This window comes from Cherax quadricarinatus, chromosome 86 (genome assembly GCF_038502225.1).
Source record: "Cherax quadricarinatus isolate ZL_2023a chromosome 86, ASM3850222v1, whole genome shotgun sequence".
Lineage (NCBI taxonomy): Eukaryota > Metazoa > Arthropoda > Malacostraca > Decapoda > Parastacidae > Cherax > Cherax quadricarinatus.
This window is the reverse complement of record NC_091377.1, coordinates 15,535,019-15,556,102: the sequence shown is the minus strand read 5'-3', so window position 1 is coordinate 15,556,102 and position 21,084 is coordinate 15,535,019. Positions and strand designations below refer to the sequence as shown.

Sequence of the window (21,084 nt, the reverse complement as noted above, 5' to 3'; positions counted from 1 at the left end):
CACATGCTGTAGACTTTCACTGATGTTTACTTGCTTATATAGACCTACGGAAGTATTACAGCATAATATTGATGATTAGCTTATACACATCTACAGTAGCATGACAGTGCTGGTCACAGCATGACAGTGCTGGTCACAGCATGACAGTGCTGGTCTCAGCATGACAGTGCTGGTCTCAGCATGACAGTGCTGGTCTCAGCATGACAGTGCTGGTCTCAGCATGACAGTGCTGGTCTCAGCATGACAGTGCTGGTCACAGCATGATAGTGCTGGTCTCAGCATGACAGTGCTGGTCTCAGCATGACAGTGCTGGTCTTAGCATGACAGTGCTGGTCTCAGCATGACAGTGCTGGTCTCAGCATGACAGTGCTGGTCTCAGCATGACAGTGCTGGTCACAGCATGATAGGGCTGGTCTCAGCATGACAGTGCTGCTCTCAGCATGACAGTACTCACCTAATTCACCTAATTGTGGTTGCAGGGGTCGAGACTCAGCTCCTGGCCCCGCCTCTTCACTGATCGCTACTGGGTCCTCTCTCTCTCTGCTTCCTGAGCTTTGTCATACCTCTTCTTAAAACTATGTATGGTTCCTGCCTCCACTACTTCACTTGCTAGGCTATTCCACTTGCTGACAACTCTATGACTGAAGAAATACTTCCTAACGTCCCTGTGACTCGTCTGAGTCTTCAGCTTCCAGTTGTTACCCCTTGTCCCTGTGTCCCCTCTCTGGAACATCCTATCTCTGTCCACCTTGTCTATTCCCCGCAGTATCTTGTATGTCGTTATCATGTCTCCCCTGACCCTTCTGTCCTCCAGTGTCGTCAGTCCGATTTCCCTTAACCTTTCCTCGTACGACATTCCCTTGAGCTCTGGGACTAGCCTTGTTGCAAACCTTTGTACTTTCTCTAACTTCTTGACGTGCTTGACCAGGTGTGGGTTCCAGACTGGTGCTGCATACTCCAGTATGGGCCTAACATACACAGTGTACAGTGTCTTGAACGATTCCTTATTAAGGTATCGGAACGCTATTCTCAGGTTTGCCAGGCGCCCGTATGCTGCAGCGGTTATTTGGTTGATGTGTGCCTCCGGTGAAGTGCTCGGTGATATGGTCACCCCAAGGTCTTTCTCCCTGAGTGAGGTCTGTAGTCTTTGTCCACCTAGCCTATACTCTGTCTGCGGTCTTCTTTGCCCCTCCCCAATCTTCATGACTTTGCATTTGTCTGGATTGAATTCGAGAAGCCAGTTACTGGACCACATGTCCAGCCTGTCCAGGTCTCTTTGCAGTCCTGCCTCATCCTCGTCCGATTTAATTCTTCTCATCAACTTCACGTCGTCTGCGAACAGGGACACTTCAGAGTCTATTCCTTCCATCATGTCGTTCACATATATCAAAAATAGCACTGGTCCTAGAACTGACCCCTGTGGGACCTCGCTCGTAACAGGCGCCCACTGTGATACCTCTTCACGTACCATGACTCGTTGCTGCCTCCCTGTCAGGTATTCCCTTATCCATTGCAGTGCTCTCCCTTTTACATGCTCCTGATCCTCCAGTTTCTGCACTAATCTCTTGTGGGGAACTGTGTCAAAGGCCTTCCTGCAGTCTAGGAAAACGCAATCTACCCAACCCTCTCTCTCGTGTCTTACTTCTGTTACCTTGTCATAAAACTCCAGGAGGTTTGTGATACAAGATTTGCCTTCCATGAACCCATGCTGGTTTTCATTTATAATCTTGTTCCTTTCCAGGTGTTCGACCACTCTCCTCCTGATAATCTTCTCCATGACTTTGCACACAATACATGTCAGAGACACAGGTCTGTAGTTTAGTGCCTCGTTTCTGTTTCCTTTCTTAAATATGGGGACTACATTAGCTGTCTTCCATTTCTCAGGTAGTTGCCCAGTTTCAAGGGATGTGTTGAAGATTGTGGTTAGAGGCACGCACAGCATCTCTGCTCCTTCTCTAAGGACCCATGGGGAGATGTTGTCCGGTCCCATCGCCTTTGAGGTGTCAAGGTCACTTAAGAGCTTCTTCACCTCCTCCTCAGTTGTTCGTATGTCATCCAACACTTGTTGGTATATTCCCTCTTGATGTTCCCTTCTGTGCTGTCTTCCCACAGCCCTTTCTGTCTCTACTGTAAAAACTTCCTTAAATCTCCTGTTCAGCTCCTCACATACCTCCTGATCATTTCTTGTGAGTTCTCCACCTTCTGTCCTTAATCTGATCACCTGGTCTTTGACTGTTGTCTTCCTCCTGATGTGGCTATACAACAGTTTCGGGTCAGTCTTGATTCTCGATGCTGTCATTTTCATACTGTCGTTGGGCCTCCCTCCTTACCTGTGCATACTCATTCCTGGCTCTGCGACTGATCTCCCTATTTTCGTGTGTTCTCTGCCTTCTGTACTTTTTTCCATTCTCTATTGCATTTTGTTTTTGCCTTCTTACACCGTCGGGTAAACCAGGGCCTCGTTCTGGTCTTCCCGTTGTTACTGTTGCCCTTGGGAATAAACCTTTCCACTGCCTCCTTGCATTTTGTGGGACAGAGAACTGGCTTTCCTGCCAGTTCTCTGTCCCACTGGACCTCCCGTAGGAAGTTCTTCAACCCTATGTAGTCCCCTCTTTTATAGTCAGGCTTTTCCCATTCAACTCCTGTTATTCTCTCCACTTGCAGCTCTACTATGTATTCAAAGCACAGAACCATGTGGTCACTAGCTCCTAGGAGACTCTCATACTTGATGTCCTCAATGTCTGAGCTGCCCAGGGTGAACACAAGGTCCAATATTGCTGGTTCATCCTCCCCTCTCACTCTGGTAGTGTCCTTAACATGTTGGTGCATGAGGTTTTCCAGCACCACGTCCAACATCCTGGCTCTCCATGTTTTGGGACCCCCATGTGGCTCCAGGTTTTCCCAGTCAATCTCCCTGTGGTTGAAATCCCCCATAACCAGCAACTTTGCTCTGTTGGAGTGAGCTCTTCTTGCCACCTCAGCAAGTGTGTCCACCATTGCTCTGTTGCTCTCTTCATATTCCTCTCTTGGCCTCCTGCAGTTCTGTGGTGGATTATACATCACTGCAATGACCACTTTGTGTTCCCCAGACTGAAGTGTACCTTCTATGTAGTCTCTTTCTCCCGTCTCATCTATGCCTTCCATTTTCTCGAATTTCCATCTGTTTTTTACGAGCAGAGCAACCCCACCTCCCCCCCTGCCCCTTCTATCTTTCCTCATGATCTGGTATCCTGGTGGGAAGATTGCATCTGTTATTGTCTCCGTGAGTTTTGTTTCTGTAACTGCTATGATGTCTGGGGACTTCTTTCTTGCCATTCCTCATGTTTATTCGTTAATCCATCTGCATTTGTGTACCAAACCTTCAACTTCTGTTCTAATACTGTAACTGTGGTGCGGGGGATGGAAACAGAGGGATCGGTGTGTGATGGTTGGTTTGGATTGTTCAGTTGTGTGTGTGTGAGTGTGTGTGTGTGTGAGAGAGTGTCTTGTGCAGTGTAATGACTGGCCGCAACTTCTTGTGACCTGACACAACCCTCCTGGGACTTGACCCTAGCACCGTCTTACAATGTTGCCCTTAAAATCTTGTCCCACCTACCTTCTCACACTCGTCAACACTATATTCTCTATGTCTATGCTATTTCTATTCTAATTCTGGTAATAGCTTGCAGGAATGAGTGACCAATATCAAACAGTATGCAAGGCCAGCCAGGGCCGTCAACATGCAAACCACAAATAGGCGAATAAACTTGCGCTGCAATGGTGCGGTGACAGTTGCCAGCTGCTGATGACGAAGTCGTCGTACGTAGGCCTTAAATCCCTATTTTGGAGATCCTTCACCCTCGATGTTTATAACCATATATTCTCATACATCATGCTTCCTCACGCGATTTCACTCTTCACTGATGATAGTATACACTTCACATTATATACACTTCACTTTATATGTATAATGGCACACAACTTGTCATGACGTCACTTCTTCAGGCCTACCGCTGCCAATGTGGCAACAGCGCCTAAGACCCCCAACGGTTTGCGCTTTGAAATATTATGATTTCAGCTTTCCTCTCACTTTCTTTAGCTAATAACTTAAATTATCACTCGTAGTATTGTTCACTGACGTTCCACTACCACTGATTACTGCTAGCTGTTACTGCACGCCTTACAACGCTAAGGATCTCGGAGCCTTGTTACCCACGCCTGCACCCCACGGTCACAGCATGATAGTGCTGGTCTCAGCATGACAGTGCTGCTCTCAGCATGACAGTGCTGGTCATAGCATGACAGTGCTGGTCTCAGCATGACAGTGCTGGTCTCAGCATGACAGTGCTGGTCTCAGCATGACAGTGCTAATCACAGCATGATAGTGCTGGTCTCAACATGACAGTGCTGGTCTCAGCATTAAAGTGCTGGTCTCAGCATGACAGTGCTGGTCTCAGCATGACAGTGCTGGTCTCAGCATGACAGTGCTGGTCTCAGCATGATAGTGCTGGTCACAACATGATAGTGCTGGTCTCAGCATGACAGTGCTGGTCTCAGCATGACTGCTTTTCTCAGCATGACAGTGCTGGTCTCAGCATGACAGTGCTGGTCTCAGCATGACAGTGCTGGTCACAGCATGATAGGGCTGGTCTCAGCATGACAGTGCTGCTCTCTGCATGACAGTGCTGGTCACAGCATGATAGTGCTGGTCTCAGCATGACAGTGCTGCTCTCAGCATGACAGTGCTGGTCATAGCATGACAGTGCTGGTCTCAGCATGACAGTGCTGGTCTCAGCATGACAGTGCTGGTCTCAGCATGACAGTGCTGGTCTCAGCATGACAGTGCTGGTCACAGCATGATAGTGCTGGTCTCAGCATGACAGTGCTGCTCTCAGCATGACAGTGCTGGTCATAGCATGACAGTGCTGGTCTCAGCATGACAGTGCTGGTCTCAGCATGACAGTGCTGGTCTCAGCATGACAGTGCTGATCACAGCATGCTAGTGCTGGTCTCAGCATGACAGTGCTGGTCTCAGCATGACAGTGCTGGTCTCAGCATGACAGTGCTGGTCTCAGCATGAGAGTGCTGGTCACAACATGATAGTGCTGGTCTCAGCATGACAGTGCTGGTCTCAGCATGACTGCTTTTCTCAGCATGACAGTGCTGGTCTCAGCATGACAGTGCTGGTCTCAGCATGACAGTGCTGGTCACAGCATGATAGGGCTGGTCTCAGCATGACAGTGCTGCTCTCTGCATGACAGTGCTGGTCACAGCATGATAGTGCTGTTCTCAGCATGACAGTGCTGCTCTCAGCATGACAGTGCTGGTCATAGCATGACAGTGCTGGTCTCAGCATGACAGTGCTGGTCTCAGCATGACAGTGCTGGTCTCAGCATGACAGTGCTGGTCTCAGCATGACAGTGCTGGTCACAGCATGATAGTGCTGGTCTCAGCATGACAGTGCTGCTCTCAGCATGACAGTGCTGGTCATAGCATGACAGTGCTGGTCTCAGCATGACAGTGCTGGTCTCAGCATGACAGTGCTGGTCTCAGCATGACAGTGCTGATCACAGCATGCTAGTGCTGGTCTCAGCATGACAGTGCTGGTCTCAGCATGACAGTGCTGGTCTCAGCATGACAGTGCTGGTCTCAGCATGACAGTGCTGGTCTCAGCATGACAGTGCTGGTCTCAGCATGACAGTGCTGGTCACAGCATGATAGTGCTGGCCTGAGCACGATAGTGCTGGTCTCAGCGTGACAGTGCTGGTCTCAGCATGAAGTGCTGGTCTCAGCATGACAGTGCTGGTTTCAGCATGACAGTGCTGGTCTCAGCATGACAGTGCTGGTCACAGCATGATAGTGCTGGTCACAGCATGATAGTGTTGGTCTCTGCATGACAGTGCTGGTCTCAGCATTACAGTGCTGGTCTCAGCATGACAGTGCTGGTCTCAGCATGACAGTGCTGGTCTCAGCATGACAGTGCTGGTCACAGCATGACAGTGCTGGTCACAGCATGATAGTGCTGGCCTAAGCATGATAGTGCTGGTCTCAGCATGACAGTGCTGGTCTCAGCATGACAGTGCTGGTCTCAGCATGACAGTGCTTGTCACAGCATGATAGTGCTGGTCTCAGCATGATAGTGCCGGTTTCAGCATGACAGTGCTGGTCTCAGCATGACAGTGCTGGTCACAGCATGATAGTGCTGGTCTCAGCATGACAGTGCTGGTCTCAGCATGACAGTACTGTTCATAGCATGACAGTGCTGGTCTCAGCATGACAGTGCTGGTCTCAGCATGACAGTGCTGGTCTCAGCATGACAGTGCTTAGCACAGCATGATAGTGCTGGTCTCAGCATGACAGTGCCGGTTTCAGCATGACAGTGCTGGTCTCAGCATAGACAGTGCTGGTCTCAGCATGATAGTGCTGGTCTCAGCATGACAGTGCTGCTCTCAGCATGACAGTACTGGTCATAGCATGACAGTGCCGGTTTCAGCATAACAGTGCTGGTCTGAGCATGACAGTGCTGGCCACAGCATGATAGTGCTGGTCTCAGCATGATAGTGCTGGTCTCAGCATGACAGTGCTGGCCTCAGCATGACAGTGCTGGTCACAGCATGATTGTGCTGGTCATAACACTACAGTGCTGGTCTCAGCATTACAGATGGGAACATAAAAAGTCCGGGCTGAATGGTACTGCCCTTGATACTGGCCATGTAGTCAGAAACTGTAAGGCTGGAGATGATGTCCTGGTAGTCAGTAAATGGGGGGCTGATAGTGCTGTCCTGGGAGACAGTAATGGGGAAGCTGGAGGTGCTGTCCTGGGAGACAGTAATGGTGAAGCTGGAGGTGCTGTCCTGGGAGACAGTAATGGTGAAGCTGGAGATGCTGTCCTGGGAGACAGTAATGGGGAAGCTGGAGATGCTGTCCTGGGAGACAGTAATGGTGAAGCTGGAGATTTTGTCCAGGTAGTCGGGAATTATACGCAGGAAGGAATACATATGAATGACCTCATAGGGGACAGGAGCCATAGTAGGGAAACAAGTGTAGTCAAAGATAAGATAAAACCAATATTGCAAACTAGAAATACCGCAGGAAATAGCAAACAAGAGGACTCCACTAGCAATAGTGAGGATATATTACCAAAAACAAATGGTGGGAGCTCCATTGTTGGTGCTAGGGAGGATAGAAGTAAGACAGGGAAACATGCACCAACAGGGAATACAGTCACAGAAACCCAAGGCAAACGGAAACCAAGCCTGTGCACATACTATGCACTTGGTATCTGCTGGCATGGGAAATCTGGAAAAACAGATGGGACGTGCAACTATGACCACCCTAGGAAATGCCATGCCCATATGACAACAGGAAAATGCAAACTCCCTTCCTGTAAGCTTTTTCACCCTGAACTGTGTACCTCTTCAGTACAGGAAAGACTGTGCTATAACTTAAATTGCCAGGCATACCATCTAAAGGGGACAAAAAGATACAAAACATCCAGGCCATGGGAAAACCTGGGTAGCCACAGCCACTCAAGAGGGAGAGGTTTTTTAGTGCCAGGAAAGAAAAAACTGGCAGGAAATGGCAGAAATCGTACACCAAATCCAGTCATTCCTGGAGTGGAACCACAGTCGATGGCCTCCACTCCAAACCAACAGATACAGATACTAATGCCGGAAAAAAAATCCCCCCCCAGTACCAACAATACCACCAGTCCGATAACATTCTTCTTTGCAAATATACAGGGTCTAAAGCCAGCAACAAACAACAAAATACCTTTCATCCGTGGACTGCTTGCAGAGGCAAAGGCAATGTTCGCGGCTTTCACTGAGACCCACATAAAGGATCACTTGGACAACGAAATATGGATCCCAGGTTACAACCTATACAGATGTGACAGTGAACAGGCAAAAGGGGGGGGTTGGCCTGTACATTGCAGAGTCACTTGTTTGCACAGAACTGCTAAATGCCTCAAATGATGTAGTGGAAGTTTTAGCAGTAAAGGTCGAGAACCAAAACCTAGTCATTGTGATAGTCTACAAGCCTCCGGATGCAACATCCCAGCAATTCCAGGAACAGCTGTTAAAAATTGACCACTGTCTGGAAAACCTTCCAGCTCCTGCACCCAACATCTTGCTCCTGGGGGATTTCAACTTAAGGCACCTAAAATGGAGGAATATAGCAAATAATATTGTTGCAGTAATAACACCAGGAGGCAGCTCTGATGAAAACTCACACTCACGCGAGCTTTTAAATCTCTGCACAAAATTCAATTTAAACCAGCAAATAATAGAGCCTACTAGACTGGAGAATACACTAGACCTCATCTTCACTAACAATGATGATCTGATAAGAAATATCACCATATCAAAAACAATATACTCAGATCACAACATAATTGAGGTTCAGTCATGTATGCGCGGAGCCCCAGACCGACATAAGGAGATTAGTCACGAGGGAGCATTCACCAAATTCAACTTCAATAACAAAAACATAAAGTGGGACCAAGTAAACCAAGTCCTAACCGATATAAGCTGGGAAGATATACTAAGCAACACAGACCCCAACTTATGCCTAGAACAGATTAACTCGGTAGCACTCGATGTATGCACAAGGCTTATTCCTCTAAGAAAAAGGAGGAGTAGATGTAAAACAGAAAGAGACAGGCGCTCCCTTTACAGGCGACGGAAAAGAATAACAGAGCGGCTAAAAGAGGTCAATATATCTGAAATGCGTAGGGAGACACTGGTCAGAGAAATAGCAAGCATCGAACTTAAGCTAAAAGAATCCTTTAGGAGTCAGGAATCGCGGGAAGAACTAAAAGCCATAAATGAAATCGAAAGAAACCCAAAGTATTTCTTCTCCTATGCCAAATCAAAATCGAGAACAACGTCCAGTATTGGGCCCCTACTTAAACAAGATGGGTCCTACACAGATGACAACAAGGAAATGAGTGAGCTACTCAAGTCCCAATATGACTCAGTTTTTAGCAAGCCGCTAACCAGACTGAGAGTCGAAGATCAAAATGAATTTTTTATGAGAGAGAGCTATGTCAAGTAAGGCAACAGCGGCACTTCTCCGCTCCATGGAATATTACCCCATTCCAAACTACCATTCCTCCATTTCCCCCCAAACTACTTCTTAAATCACAACCAAAACTTCGCCTTGAAGCCAAACATGAGGCCTTAAGCTGTATTGATAACTTAGTCACACAGCACACACTCTCGCAAATTATTTACGTTGATGGTTCTGTTCACCAATCCACTGGTGCAGCTGGTAGTGCTGCTGTTGTCGTACAGAGTGATGGCTCTCTTAAAGAAATTGGAGCACGCATCAATAATTGGGCCTCTACCCTTCAGACAGAACTGTTTGCCATACTCCTTGCACTGAAATGCATCTATGTATCAAAGATTGACAGTTTAATTGTAACTGATTCTCTGTCATCCATAAATGCTCTCAACTCATTAAGCATAAATTGTGGCATGCTTGTGTCAGAAGCCAGACACAGGTATGGTAGGATTGTGGACAGTGGAGTCAGAGTGCACATGCTGTGGATTCCATCTCACATTGGTCTTCAGATGCATGATAGAACTGATAAATTGGCTAAGCTGTATGCTTTCAAAGAGGGAGTAGATTACAATCTTGGCTTGTCAGGTAGTAGTTTGAGAACAATAATACGAAAAGAACTTCAGCTGAATTTTATGGACTTAAGGCTCAGGGAGATTGACACCAGTGAGTCCATCTATCATCATTCTATCATGCAGGAGGAGCCACATGTCTATGGTGCATCCAACAAAATAAGCAGACTCTTGGATGTCACTACCGCCCGGCTCCGGCTGGGTTACAAGTATCTTTGGCAGGTTAAATCACCACCACCAGATGTAGACCAAACGAAATGTAAACTTTGCCAGATGGATTATTGTCACACCCTGCGTCATTATGTACTGGAGTGCGATAAAATTAATGAATTTAGAAACAACTCACTCAGAAGTGTTCAAGAAATGGCTAAGTATTTTATCCACAGTGGTATATTACAGACCATTCTGGAGAAATACCCTGACTTTGCTAGCTGTAAATAAAGCATTACCACATGTGTGCATGTGTGTGTGTGTGTGTGTGTGTGTGTGTGTGTGTGTGTGTGTGTGTGTGTGTGTGTGTGTGTGTGTGTGTGAGTATGAGTGTGTGTGTATGAGTGTGAGTGTGTGTATGAGTGTGTGTGAGTATGAGTGTGTGTGCGTGTGTGTATGAGTTTGTGTGTGTGTGTGTGTGTGTGTTTATGTGTGTGTGTGTATGAATTTGTATGTGTGTGTGTGTGTGTGTGTGTGTGTGTGAGAGAGAGAGAGACTCAGCAATCAACATTTGCACCAATAACTCACTACAGTTGTGACCGGGTGTGGAAGTGTGAATTGCTCATTACTCTAAAATTTGTTCATGATTGCAGCCATGTATAAACGTAAGTAACCATTCTTACAGTATTCATTACCTTTGTAACTTGTGAGTTCATTACCTTTGTAACTTGTGAGTTCATTACCTTGTACCTAGTTCAGCCATCAAAACTTTGGAGCCCGGTCCCTGGACCCATTGTGTACCTCTGTAATCTGTAAATACCTTTGTAACTTGTAATGATTGTGACTAGACCTACCTGGAGTTCATTACCTTTGTAAATTGTGAGTTCATTACCTTTGTAAATTGTGAGTTCATTGCCTCTGTAGCTTGCTCAGCTATCAAAACTTTGAGGCCCAGTCCCTGGACCCATTATGTACCTCTGTAATCTTTTGACTACCGCCCACAGGATGGGTATGGGGTGCATAATAAACATATTAAACTAAACTATGAGAGAGCCACAAAATTTGATTAACACAAGCCTATCCGATGTTATCCTGACGCCAAATGACTTCGAACAGGCGATAAATGACATGCCCATGCACTCTGCCCCAGGGCCAGACTCATGGAACTCTGTGTTCATCAAGAACTGCAAGAAGCCCCTATCACGAGCCTTTTCCATCCTATGGAGAGGGAGCATGGACACGGGGGTCGTCCCACAGTTACTAAAAACAACAGACATAGCCCCACTCCACAAAGGGGGCAGTAAAGCAACAGCAAAGAACTACAGACCAATAGCACTAACATCCCATATCATAAAAATCTTTGAAAGGGTCCTAAGAAGCAAGATCACCACGCATCTAGAAACCCATCAGTTACACAACCCAGGGCAACATGGGTTTAGAACAGGTCGCTCCTGTCTGTCTCAACTATTGGACCACTACGACAAGGTCCTAAATGCACTAGAAGACAAAAAGAATGCAGATGTAATATATACAGATTTTGCAAAAGCCTTCGACAAGTGTGACCATGGCGTAATAGCGCACAAAATGCGTGCTAAAGGAATAACAGGAAAAGTCGGTCGATGGATCTATAATTTCCTCACTAACAGAACACAGAGAGTAGTCGTCAACAGAGTAAAGTCCGAGGCAGCTACGGTGAAAAGCTCTGTTCCACAAGGCACAGTACTCGCTCCCATCTTGTTCCTCATCCTTATATCCGACATAGACAAGGATGTCAGCCACAGCACCGTGTCTTCCTTTGCAGATGACACCCGAATCTGCATGACAGTGTCTTCCATTGCAGACACTGCAAAGCTCCAGGCAGACATCAACCAAATCTTTCAGTGGGCTGCAGAAAACAATATGAAGTTCAACGATGAGAAATTTCAATTACTCAGATATGGTAAACATGAGGAAATTAAATCTTCATCAGAGTACAAAACAAATTCTGGCCACAAAATAGAGCGAAACACCAACGTCAAAGACCTGGGAGTGATCATGTCGGAGGATCTCACCTTCAAGGACCATAACATTGTATCAATCGCATCTGCTAGAAAAATGACAGGATGGATAATGAGAACCTTCAAAACTAGGGAGGCCAAGCCCATGATGACACTCTTCAGGTCACTTGTTCTATCTAGGCTGGAATATTGCTGCACACTAACAGCACCTTTCAAGGCAGGTGAAATTGCCGACCTAGAAAATGTACAGAGAACTTTCACGGCGCGCATAACGGAGATAAAACACCTCAATTATTGGGAGCGCTTGAGGTTCCTAAACCTGTATTCCCTGGAACGCAGGAGGGAGAGATACATGATTATATACACCTGGAAAATCCTAGAGGGACTAGTACCGAACTTGCACACGAAAATCACCCACTACGAAAGCAAAAGACTTGGCAGACGATGCACCATCCCCCCAATGAAAAGCAGGGGTGTCACTAGCACGTTAAGAGACCATACAATAAGTGTCAGGGGCCCGAGACTGTTCAACTGCCTCCCAGCACACATAAGGGGGATTACCAACAGACCCCTGGCAGTCTTCAAGCTGGCACTGGACAAGCACCTAAAGTCAGTTCCGGATCAGCCGGGCTGTGGCTCGTATGTTGGTTTGCGTGCAGCCAGCAGCAACAGCCTGGTTGATCAGGCTCTGATCCACCAGGAGGCCTGGTCTCAGACCGGGCCGCGGGGGCGTTGACCCCCGGAACTCTCTCCAGGTAAACTCCAGGTAAACAGTGCTGGTCTCAGCATATTAGCCAGTTTAACAAGAGTTAAATGCAGCATCTTGAGGGTTCAATACTGATGAACCTGCACACTTCAGTATGATACGTGTCTAGTTTGCAAGTCGCTCCGGTGGCCTAGTGGCTAAAACTCGGGCTTCACACACGGAGGGCGCGGGTTCGCTTCCCGGCGGGGTGGTAACATTTCTACGTGTTTCCTTACACCTGTTGTCCTTTTCACCCAGCAGAAAATAGTGTTAGTCGACTGGTGTGTGACCCCAATGGAAATAACTTAGACAGTCCTCGATGATGCACTGACTTTCTTGAGTTATACTGGGTGGCTAACCCTCCAGGGTTAAGAATCCGAAGAAAATCTTATCTTATCTTCTTTGACAAGCCTGACTTAGACAGGAGAGTAAATATTTATGCAGAATTCCCTGAAAGTTGCCATTTTCTGACGATATCCAAACTGAGAATCAACAGCGGGCTGTTGTAAAAGCCGTGACCCAGAACATTGTTGCACTTTTTCTTCTTGTCTATCAAGGTGGGCAGCGTGACACAGCTGGGCTGCAGCTTCAGACAGCTGGACTGCAGCTTCAGACAGCTGGGCTGCAGCTTCAGACAGCTGGACTGCAGCTTCAGACAGCTGGGCTGCAGCTTGCCAGATACCAGGTCAGCGGGTTTTTCCTGAAGTTCAGAGAAAACGGACTTAACAGCATCCACACCAGAAACCAGTTAAAGGTCAGGAAACTGCAGTTCAGCGACTTCATGACCTGAAGTTGTCGAAATAAAATATCTTTGTTGTTTTACGCTAGACATTTTACCTGATAATATGTCAGTAGGCCTATGTAGTTCCTCCAGTCTTTAACTATGTGAGCATCTGACATAGGCAGACGACAGGTTCTCACATAATTAAGTTGAATTGATTATTTACATCCCAGGACGTTCCTCTGGGAGCTGAAGCAAATTATGGAGGCTATAGCATCCCTAGGTGCCGCCACTATAGCTTCCCTAGGTGCCGCCACTATAGCTTCCCTAGGTGCCGCCACTATAGCTTCCCTAGGTGCCGCCACTATAGCTTCCCTAGGTACTGCCACTATAGCTTCCCTAGGTGCCGCCACTATAGCTTTCCTAGGTGCCGCCACTATAGCTTTCCTAGGTGCCGCCACTATAGCTTCCCTAGGTGCCGCCACTATAGCTTTCCTAGGTGCCGTCACTATAGCATCCCTAGGTGCCGCCACTATAGCTTCCCTAGGTGCCGCCACTATAGCTTCTCTAGGTGCCGCCACTACAGCTTCTCCAAGCGCCGCCACTATAGCTTCCCTAGGTGCTGCCACTGTAGCTTCCCCAGGTGCCGCCTCTATAGCTTCCCTAGGTGCCGCCACTGTAGCTTCCCTAGGTGCCACCACTATAGCTTCTTTAGGAGCCGCCACTATAGCTTCTCCAAGCACCGCCACTATAGCTTCCCTAGGTGCCGCCACTGTAGCTTCCCCAGGTGCCGCCTCTATAGCGTCCCTAGGTGCCGCCACTATAGCTTCCCTAGGTGCCGCCACTATAGCTTCCCAAGGTGCCGCGACTATAGCTTCCCTAGGCGATGCCACTATAGCTTCTGTAGGCGTCGCCACTATAGCTTCTCTAGGTGCCGCCGCTATAGCTTCCCCAGGCGCCGCCACTATAACTTCCCTAGGTGCCGCTACTATAGCTTCCCTAGGTAGCGCCATTATAGCTTCCTGTAGACAGCCTGTACTATCTGCATAGACAGCCTATGCTGTCTGGCAGCTTAGTTCATATTTTGCGCCACTAAGGTGCTGCCCTCTTGGCCTGCCCAGGTCTGTGGGACGCTGGTCCCACACTCTCGCACTCACTCAGCAGCCTAGCAGAAAGACACAAGTCCATACTCTTGCTCTCTCCCTTGTGGGCATGGCCCTTACCGGGCCATGGGGCACAACACACAAGCCTGTGTACCCACCACGACATTGACTAATAAAGTAAGAAGCCTCCGAAGACATATTATTGAACCTTGCTCTGTCGCATTATCAACAAAGTCATGTTTCACGTTGGTAGCAGCAGTGGTTGCAGCAGTTGCGTTCGCCCAGAGAGAGGAAGGAAGGAATGAAGTTGTTCACTTCATCACCCTATAGAAGAAGCATCCGTCTCTCAACGAGTTATCTTGATGTTGTGTCTGCACGTTTCAGCATCCAGACACAGGTACAAGCAGGATCTAGCCAAAATTTGCCGAATTTCTTCGAGAAATATGAGTGGCGTCCCAGTGACCCTATGCTACAGCATCCTATGCTGTTTCTTAAGTCATGTGTTCAGTGTCACTTGTATGTTCTGCTGTTGTTCAGCTCAGCACAGCTATTTCAGCAAGCCAGAGGTGAGTTTTGTGGTGATGTCTGTGTCCAGTGTGCGTGTCGCGGTGTTTGTGGGAGATGAGGAAGTGGCCGTTCCTTGCCTCGCCCATGCTTGCCCTGCTGTACTCTCACACCTCACCAGGCTACCATACACCACTCACCACTGCCAACTCCCTCTGCTGTGTTTTCTGCTGTTTTTTTTGTGTGAATTTATTGCCAGAGCTGTGTATCCGAGTTCCCGAGGCCACTCGAAGCCACGTGGATCAGCAAGCCACACAGATCAGCAAGCCATGTGGATCAGCAAGCCACATGGATCAGCATGCCATGTAGATCATGACACCACATGGATTCCGACGCCACATGGAGTGTGGGCGATGTCATGTGGATCTACAAGCCACGTGGGTTACCAAGCCATATGTCCCAGGCCTCATGCTGTGGTCTACTGCCCGCATCTCACTGACGTCACCGATGCTGCTGCCTGACTTCAAGACATCACGATGTCTGCCACCTCGAGATGTCTGCTGACGTCACCTTGCAACGTCACACCTGACATTACATGATGTCACATCGAGTGTTTCAGTAAATATTTCAGTATTGTCGAGAAGACTGAGAGAAGATATATGTCGTATGTTAATTAATTCCTCTCAGTGTTCTCACATGTTAGTGTATGGCTTAGTGTCAGTTTTGTGCACAGAAAAGCATCTTTTGCTAGTTTAAGCCATGTTGTACTGCATGTACAACATGCATGTGTGTGCAGTTTTCTGTGTGTCCAGTGTGGTCTGCAGCTAGACCTGAGTAGCACCACTGTGTTAAGTCACCCAGTGTGACCAGTGCATTTGACAGCTGATATTACTCAGCCCAGAGCGACTGAGCCCTTTGTATAGAAAGCTCTTATGCTCATCGTTCGTGATGTTCTGCAGAATCGTACCTGCTACGATTCCCATCAAGATTTGCTTCACTTCACCTCCAGACCTTCAGAGTGCAGTTATATAGAGAGAAACAAGTCTGGGGATGCTTAGACTAACCTCTGCTATAACTCCAACTGCCGAGAGAGTGACACTCATCAAGCCACAGTTAGCCCTGTCGGCAGGCGCTGTGTCAGTCTTGTGTTACAAGCTTCAGTGAGCAGTCTGCACGAAGATGATGTCACTTTGACTGCTAGCTCGCCCACTGCAGTCTGGTGTATGATGTTACGACTCCCAGATGTTTCGCCCAGTTGTCTCTGCCACGACTCGCTCCATGACTCACTCCATGCTCGCCGCCAGTGACAGCCCAGTGACAGTACCAGTCGAGAAGTGTCCTCCTGAGTCGCTTGCCAGAAGTCCTGCCCAGTTGCCGAGTTTTGATGACACCTCACTCGAGGGCACCAACAGGTTGTGCCCCAGGTTGAGTGAAAACCTGCAGTGACTCCTACAATGTCTGCTTCACCATTCTAGAGGAGACTGTACTCTGTTACATCACAGCTCAGCCTCAGCAATGTCTCCTGTGTTGCAGCATCCGTCCAGACGCAGGAAGGCATGCAGTGATGCCCTTCGATGCTCACTGCCTTTGACCACGATGTTTAGCACACCCCACATTTGTTTTTCTTCCCTCCCTGTAGGAAGTTTTTTTTTCCATGTCCATATGTATATATATATGTTTTTTATTTTGTGTTCTGTGCCCTGTCCCTACGAAAGAGAGACCGAGTTTTTTCACCACCAGTATTGTCACGTCGGGATGACGTGAGGTAGGTGGCCGAGTGTATGTAGACAGCCTATACTGTCTGCATAGACAGCCTATGCTGTCTGCCAGCTTAGTTCATATTTCGTGCCACTAAGGTGCTGTCCTCTGGGCCTGGCCAGATCTGTGGGATGTTGGTCCCACACTCTCGCACTCACTCAGCAGCCTAGCAGAAAGACACAAGTCCTTACTCTCGCTCTCTCCCTTGTGGGCATAGCCCCTACTGGGCCATGGGGTACAACACACAAGCCTGTGTACCCACCACGACATTGACAAATAAAGAAGCCTCCGAAGACGTTTATCATTCACCCGCTCTGCTTTCAGCTTACCAATAATCATGTTTCATATTCCCTAGGCACCGCCTCTATAGCTTCCCCAAAGGCCGCAACTATAGCTTCTCTAGGTGCCACCACTATATCTTCCCCAGGCACTGCCACTATAGCTTTCCCTGGCGCCACCACTATAGCTTCCTCAAGCGCCACCACTGTAGCTTCCTCAGGCACCGCCACTATAGCTTCCCAGGTGCCGCCAGTATAGCTTTCTTAGGTGCCGCCACTATAGCTTCCCTAGGTTCCACCACTATAGCTTCCCGAGGCACCACCACTATAGCTTCCCCAGGTGCTGCCACTTTAGCTTCCCCATGCGCCACCACTATAGCTTCCCTAAGTGCCACCACTATAGCTTCCCCAGGTGCCACCACTATAGCTTCCCCAGGCGCCACCACTATAGCTTCCCCAGCCACCGCCACTATATCTTCCTTAGGCTCCACCACTATAGCTTCCCTAGGTGCTGCCACTTTAACTTCCCCAGGCGCCAACACTATAGTTTCCCCAGGTGCCACCACTATAGCTTCCCCAGGTGCCACCATTATAGCTTCCCCAGGTGCTGCCACTATAGCTTTCCCAGGCGCCACCACTATAGCTTCCCCAGGTGCCACCACTATAGCTTCCCCAGGCGCCGCCACTTGAGCTTCCCCATGCGCCACCACTATAGCTTCCCAACGTGCCACCACTGTCACTTGTATTCTATTATTCTTATCACATAATAATAATAATAATAATAATAATAATAATAATAATAATAGTATCTTTATTTTCTACCAGTACATGTACAAGGTATACCAACCATAACTGACAACAGTGAGATAATACTAGTATACAGAAAGCCACTTGTTATGCTAAACATTTCCCGCAAATTAATTCAAATTTCTCTCAGAATGCGACCCACGCCAGTGAACTAACACCCAGGTACCCATTTTTATGGATGGGTGAACATGGACAACCGGTATAAGTAAACACACCCAACGTTTCTGCCTTTGCTGGAAATCGAACCCGGACATTCAGCGTGTTAAGCGAGAGGTTTTCCACCAGGTCTGGTGGCAAATCCAAATCTCTGCACTCAACAAAATTTCCTTACGCTTATAAAAGTATTCACTTATATTTTTTAATACAAACACTAGATACTACATATTAACCTTTTCCTTCACACTAATGAATGCTCCTCTTTCCTCTATAATTCTTCTCTTTCGACATAAATTATTCTACAATACGCTTTACCCAGTATCAATATAATAACTGTATAGTGAGAAGTGTCTCCTGACACTGTTCTTAATTATAAAAATGACTCGTGGTTTCATTCAGTAACAGTAACATGAGCAACAGTTAGGTTTCTTTATTACGAAACGTTTCGCCTACACAGTAGGCTTCCTCAGTCGAATACAGAAGTGGCGAATATGGAAAAACAGCAGTGGAGAGGGGAAAGATGTTGTGGTCAACCCATCAATTATTTCTTCGAGTTAGTTTAACATCCTCATTATGTACCCCATACCCATCCTGTAGGTGGTAGTCACAAGATTACAGAGGTACATAATGGGCCCAGGGACTGGGTCCCAAAGTTTTGATTGGTGAGCAAGTTATAAAGGTAATGAACTCCAGGTAGATCTAGTCACAATCATGACAAGTTACAAAGGTGTTTACAGATTACAGAGGTACATAATGGGTCCAGGGACTGTGCTATAAAGTTCTGATAGCTGAACAAGGTACAAAGGTAATAACTCACAAGTTACAAAGGTAATGAATCATGTAAGTAAATTTACTTACTTCTTCGAGCATGATGATTGATCACATCATCTTTGTCTTCTCTATATTCGAAATGTTTAGAAATAAAAATACCCAAGTGTTGTACATTTCTGCTCAGAATTGCTCCCCTGTGATTCTTACTCTTTTATTTTTCACCATTTATATTATACAAAGGAACTTGCACTCTTTCTCACCTATTCACTCTCCCATCTCTTAACTTTGTTTCACTCTCTGTTAGGACATCCAACCTCTTTTCATTAATAACAATAATAATACTCTTTTTGTCTGTGGTACGTCCACTCATTCACACTTCAAGATTTCTTTAGTCTATCATCATACATGCATACAAAAAAGTGGTTATCACTCCTTGTTCCTAGCATTTCAGTGGCCACCAGTGACATACACGGTTCATGGGGGCGAGATTACTAATAATCTCCTAGCGGAAATGGAACCGTAACACTACAGGACAATTAATACTTGAATATAATTATGAAATGTATACACTAAATGTAATCAGTAATAAGTTAGACTGACCCCTTATCTATGATCCAGAAGGCAACAATGGTGCTAGAGAATTAAACTGTTAAAAAGCTTCCTTTCCGCACTTATGTGCTTATGTGTATACACTCTTACCTTTCTGTCGTAGGTAGACAAGTTGAGGTGCTTCAGGAAGGTGCCGCCCGATGGTTGCAGCACTGGGAACTCCCAACGAGGCTTCTTCACCATGACACTGGCACTACTGGTTCTGGGCTCCTCATTCACCTTGACACTAGCACTACTTATCCTGGCTTCTTCATCCACCTTGACACTGGCACTACTGGTTCTGGCCTCCTCATCCACCTTGACACTGACACTACTGGTCCTGGCCTCTCCATCCACCTTGACACTGGCACTACTGGTCATAGCCTCCTCGTCCATCTTAACACTAACATTATTAGACCTACCCTCCTTATCCACTATCCTTTCTGCAGCTCTTCCTATTGTAAATAGTTGAAGCTTTTGTTGCTGGTCATAGGTAGCATTACCGCTTGTGTTTCTAAGTATTCTTACATTCGTGGTAAGAGTTTCGTGTGCATCCGCTACTTGCGGTACACCAGCGTGGCTCTCTGGATGGTTCGGAGAGACTCCCTCTCTCTCCAGGACCATAACGTTGCCCGAAGGAGAGAAGACAGGAACCTTCTTGGACTGGTAGATGGCAGACTGGTAATAGAAGTAGGCGCAGACGAAGCTGAAGAAGGCGATGAAGCGTGTGTGTTTACACTCAAATAACTTCATAGTTGTCTCAGCTGTATTCAGGGAATTAGTTGTATAGTGTATCAGGAACAGTGTTTCAGGTCACTGGAAGGAGCTTCGAATATATAAACTTATTTCTTCGTTCAACCTTCTAAAACACTGGTTCCGTCGGCTCGCTAGGAGACAATACAAGGGCGAGTATATGACGCCTGCAGCAGACACCAGACACCAGGCAGCAGTCCCACCACTGTCCACCCGCACAACTGCTGCCCATCACTAACTTTCTCCAAGTGACCAACCAACTAATGCTGACGCCCTCTCACACCCTCCCTAACACACCCACCCTTCCCTCCCTTCCTCCTTGTGAATCCCTCCCACCCTCGACAGCCACCACACCCACCCTGCCCTCCCACCCTCGACAGCCACCACACCCTACCTCCAACCTTCCTCATAACCTCGATAACTGGAACACTACATAAAACATTCTTCCTATGCAAATCAAAATTAACATTTCGAATGATATTAGACAAACAAACTCAACTGTGCTTTCCCCCGCGTCAGCTTGTTGCGTGAAGGAATGTCTTCATGAAGAAACAAGTATTTTCTTCACCATCTCCATAACGGTGGAATGACAGAGTTGTCAGTTATTTCATTCTTTTGGCAAAATTTCCATTCTTATGTTTTATGATCTGGTGTCATTGTGAAATCTACTACACTGTCTGCCAGGTTAAAATATGTACGCCAGATTAAGTCATGTCTAACAGGTTAAAATATGACTACTAGATTAAGTCATGTCTGCTATGTTAAAATATATCTGCCATGGTTAATTCACGACTGTCAGTTGAAGTTATGTCTTCTTTGTTATTATCACCCACAATACAAGTTATTATTACTCATATACTAAGACTGCAAACAAACCAGGTTACGGGTGGGGATAGACCCCATGGCGAGTGGGTCGTGACACTTGGCCGGTGTGTCAACCACTGGACCACCTGGCTACAATATGAGTCATCCAACTAGGTATGTTTATACACCATAGGGAGGTTAACATTTGTGGTCAGAGTGTGGCCCATGGTAACCTCCTGGGTCAGCTGGCCCAGTGGCTGATACACCAGGCCTGGATAACTTTACTGTAGCGGTTAATACATCAACGACTATGTGCACTGTTCGAGTTATCTATC

At 47.1% G+C, this 21,084-nt stretch overlaps 1 protein-coding gene across 1 annotated transcript in view; it reads right to left on the bottom strand.

The window, feature by feature from the left end:
• Nucleotides 1-20,178, bottom strand: part of LOC128703087 (carbohydrate sulfotransferase 11-like) — a 237,080-nt gene extending 216,902 nt beyond the window's left edge. Inside the window, exon 1 of the mRNA XM_070103663.1 lies at nucleotides 19,304-20,178. Coding sequence (XP_069959764.1) covers nucleotides 19,304-19,945 — 642 coding nt within the window. The 5' untranslated portion in view covers nucleotides 19,946-20,178. The remainder of the gene's footprint in view (nucleotides 1-19,303) is intronic.
• Between the last annotated feature and the right edge of the window lie 906 nt (nucleotides 20,179-21,084).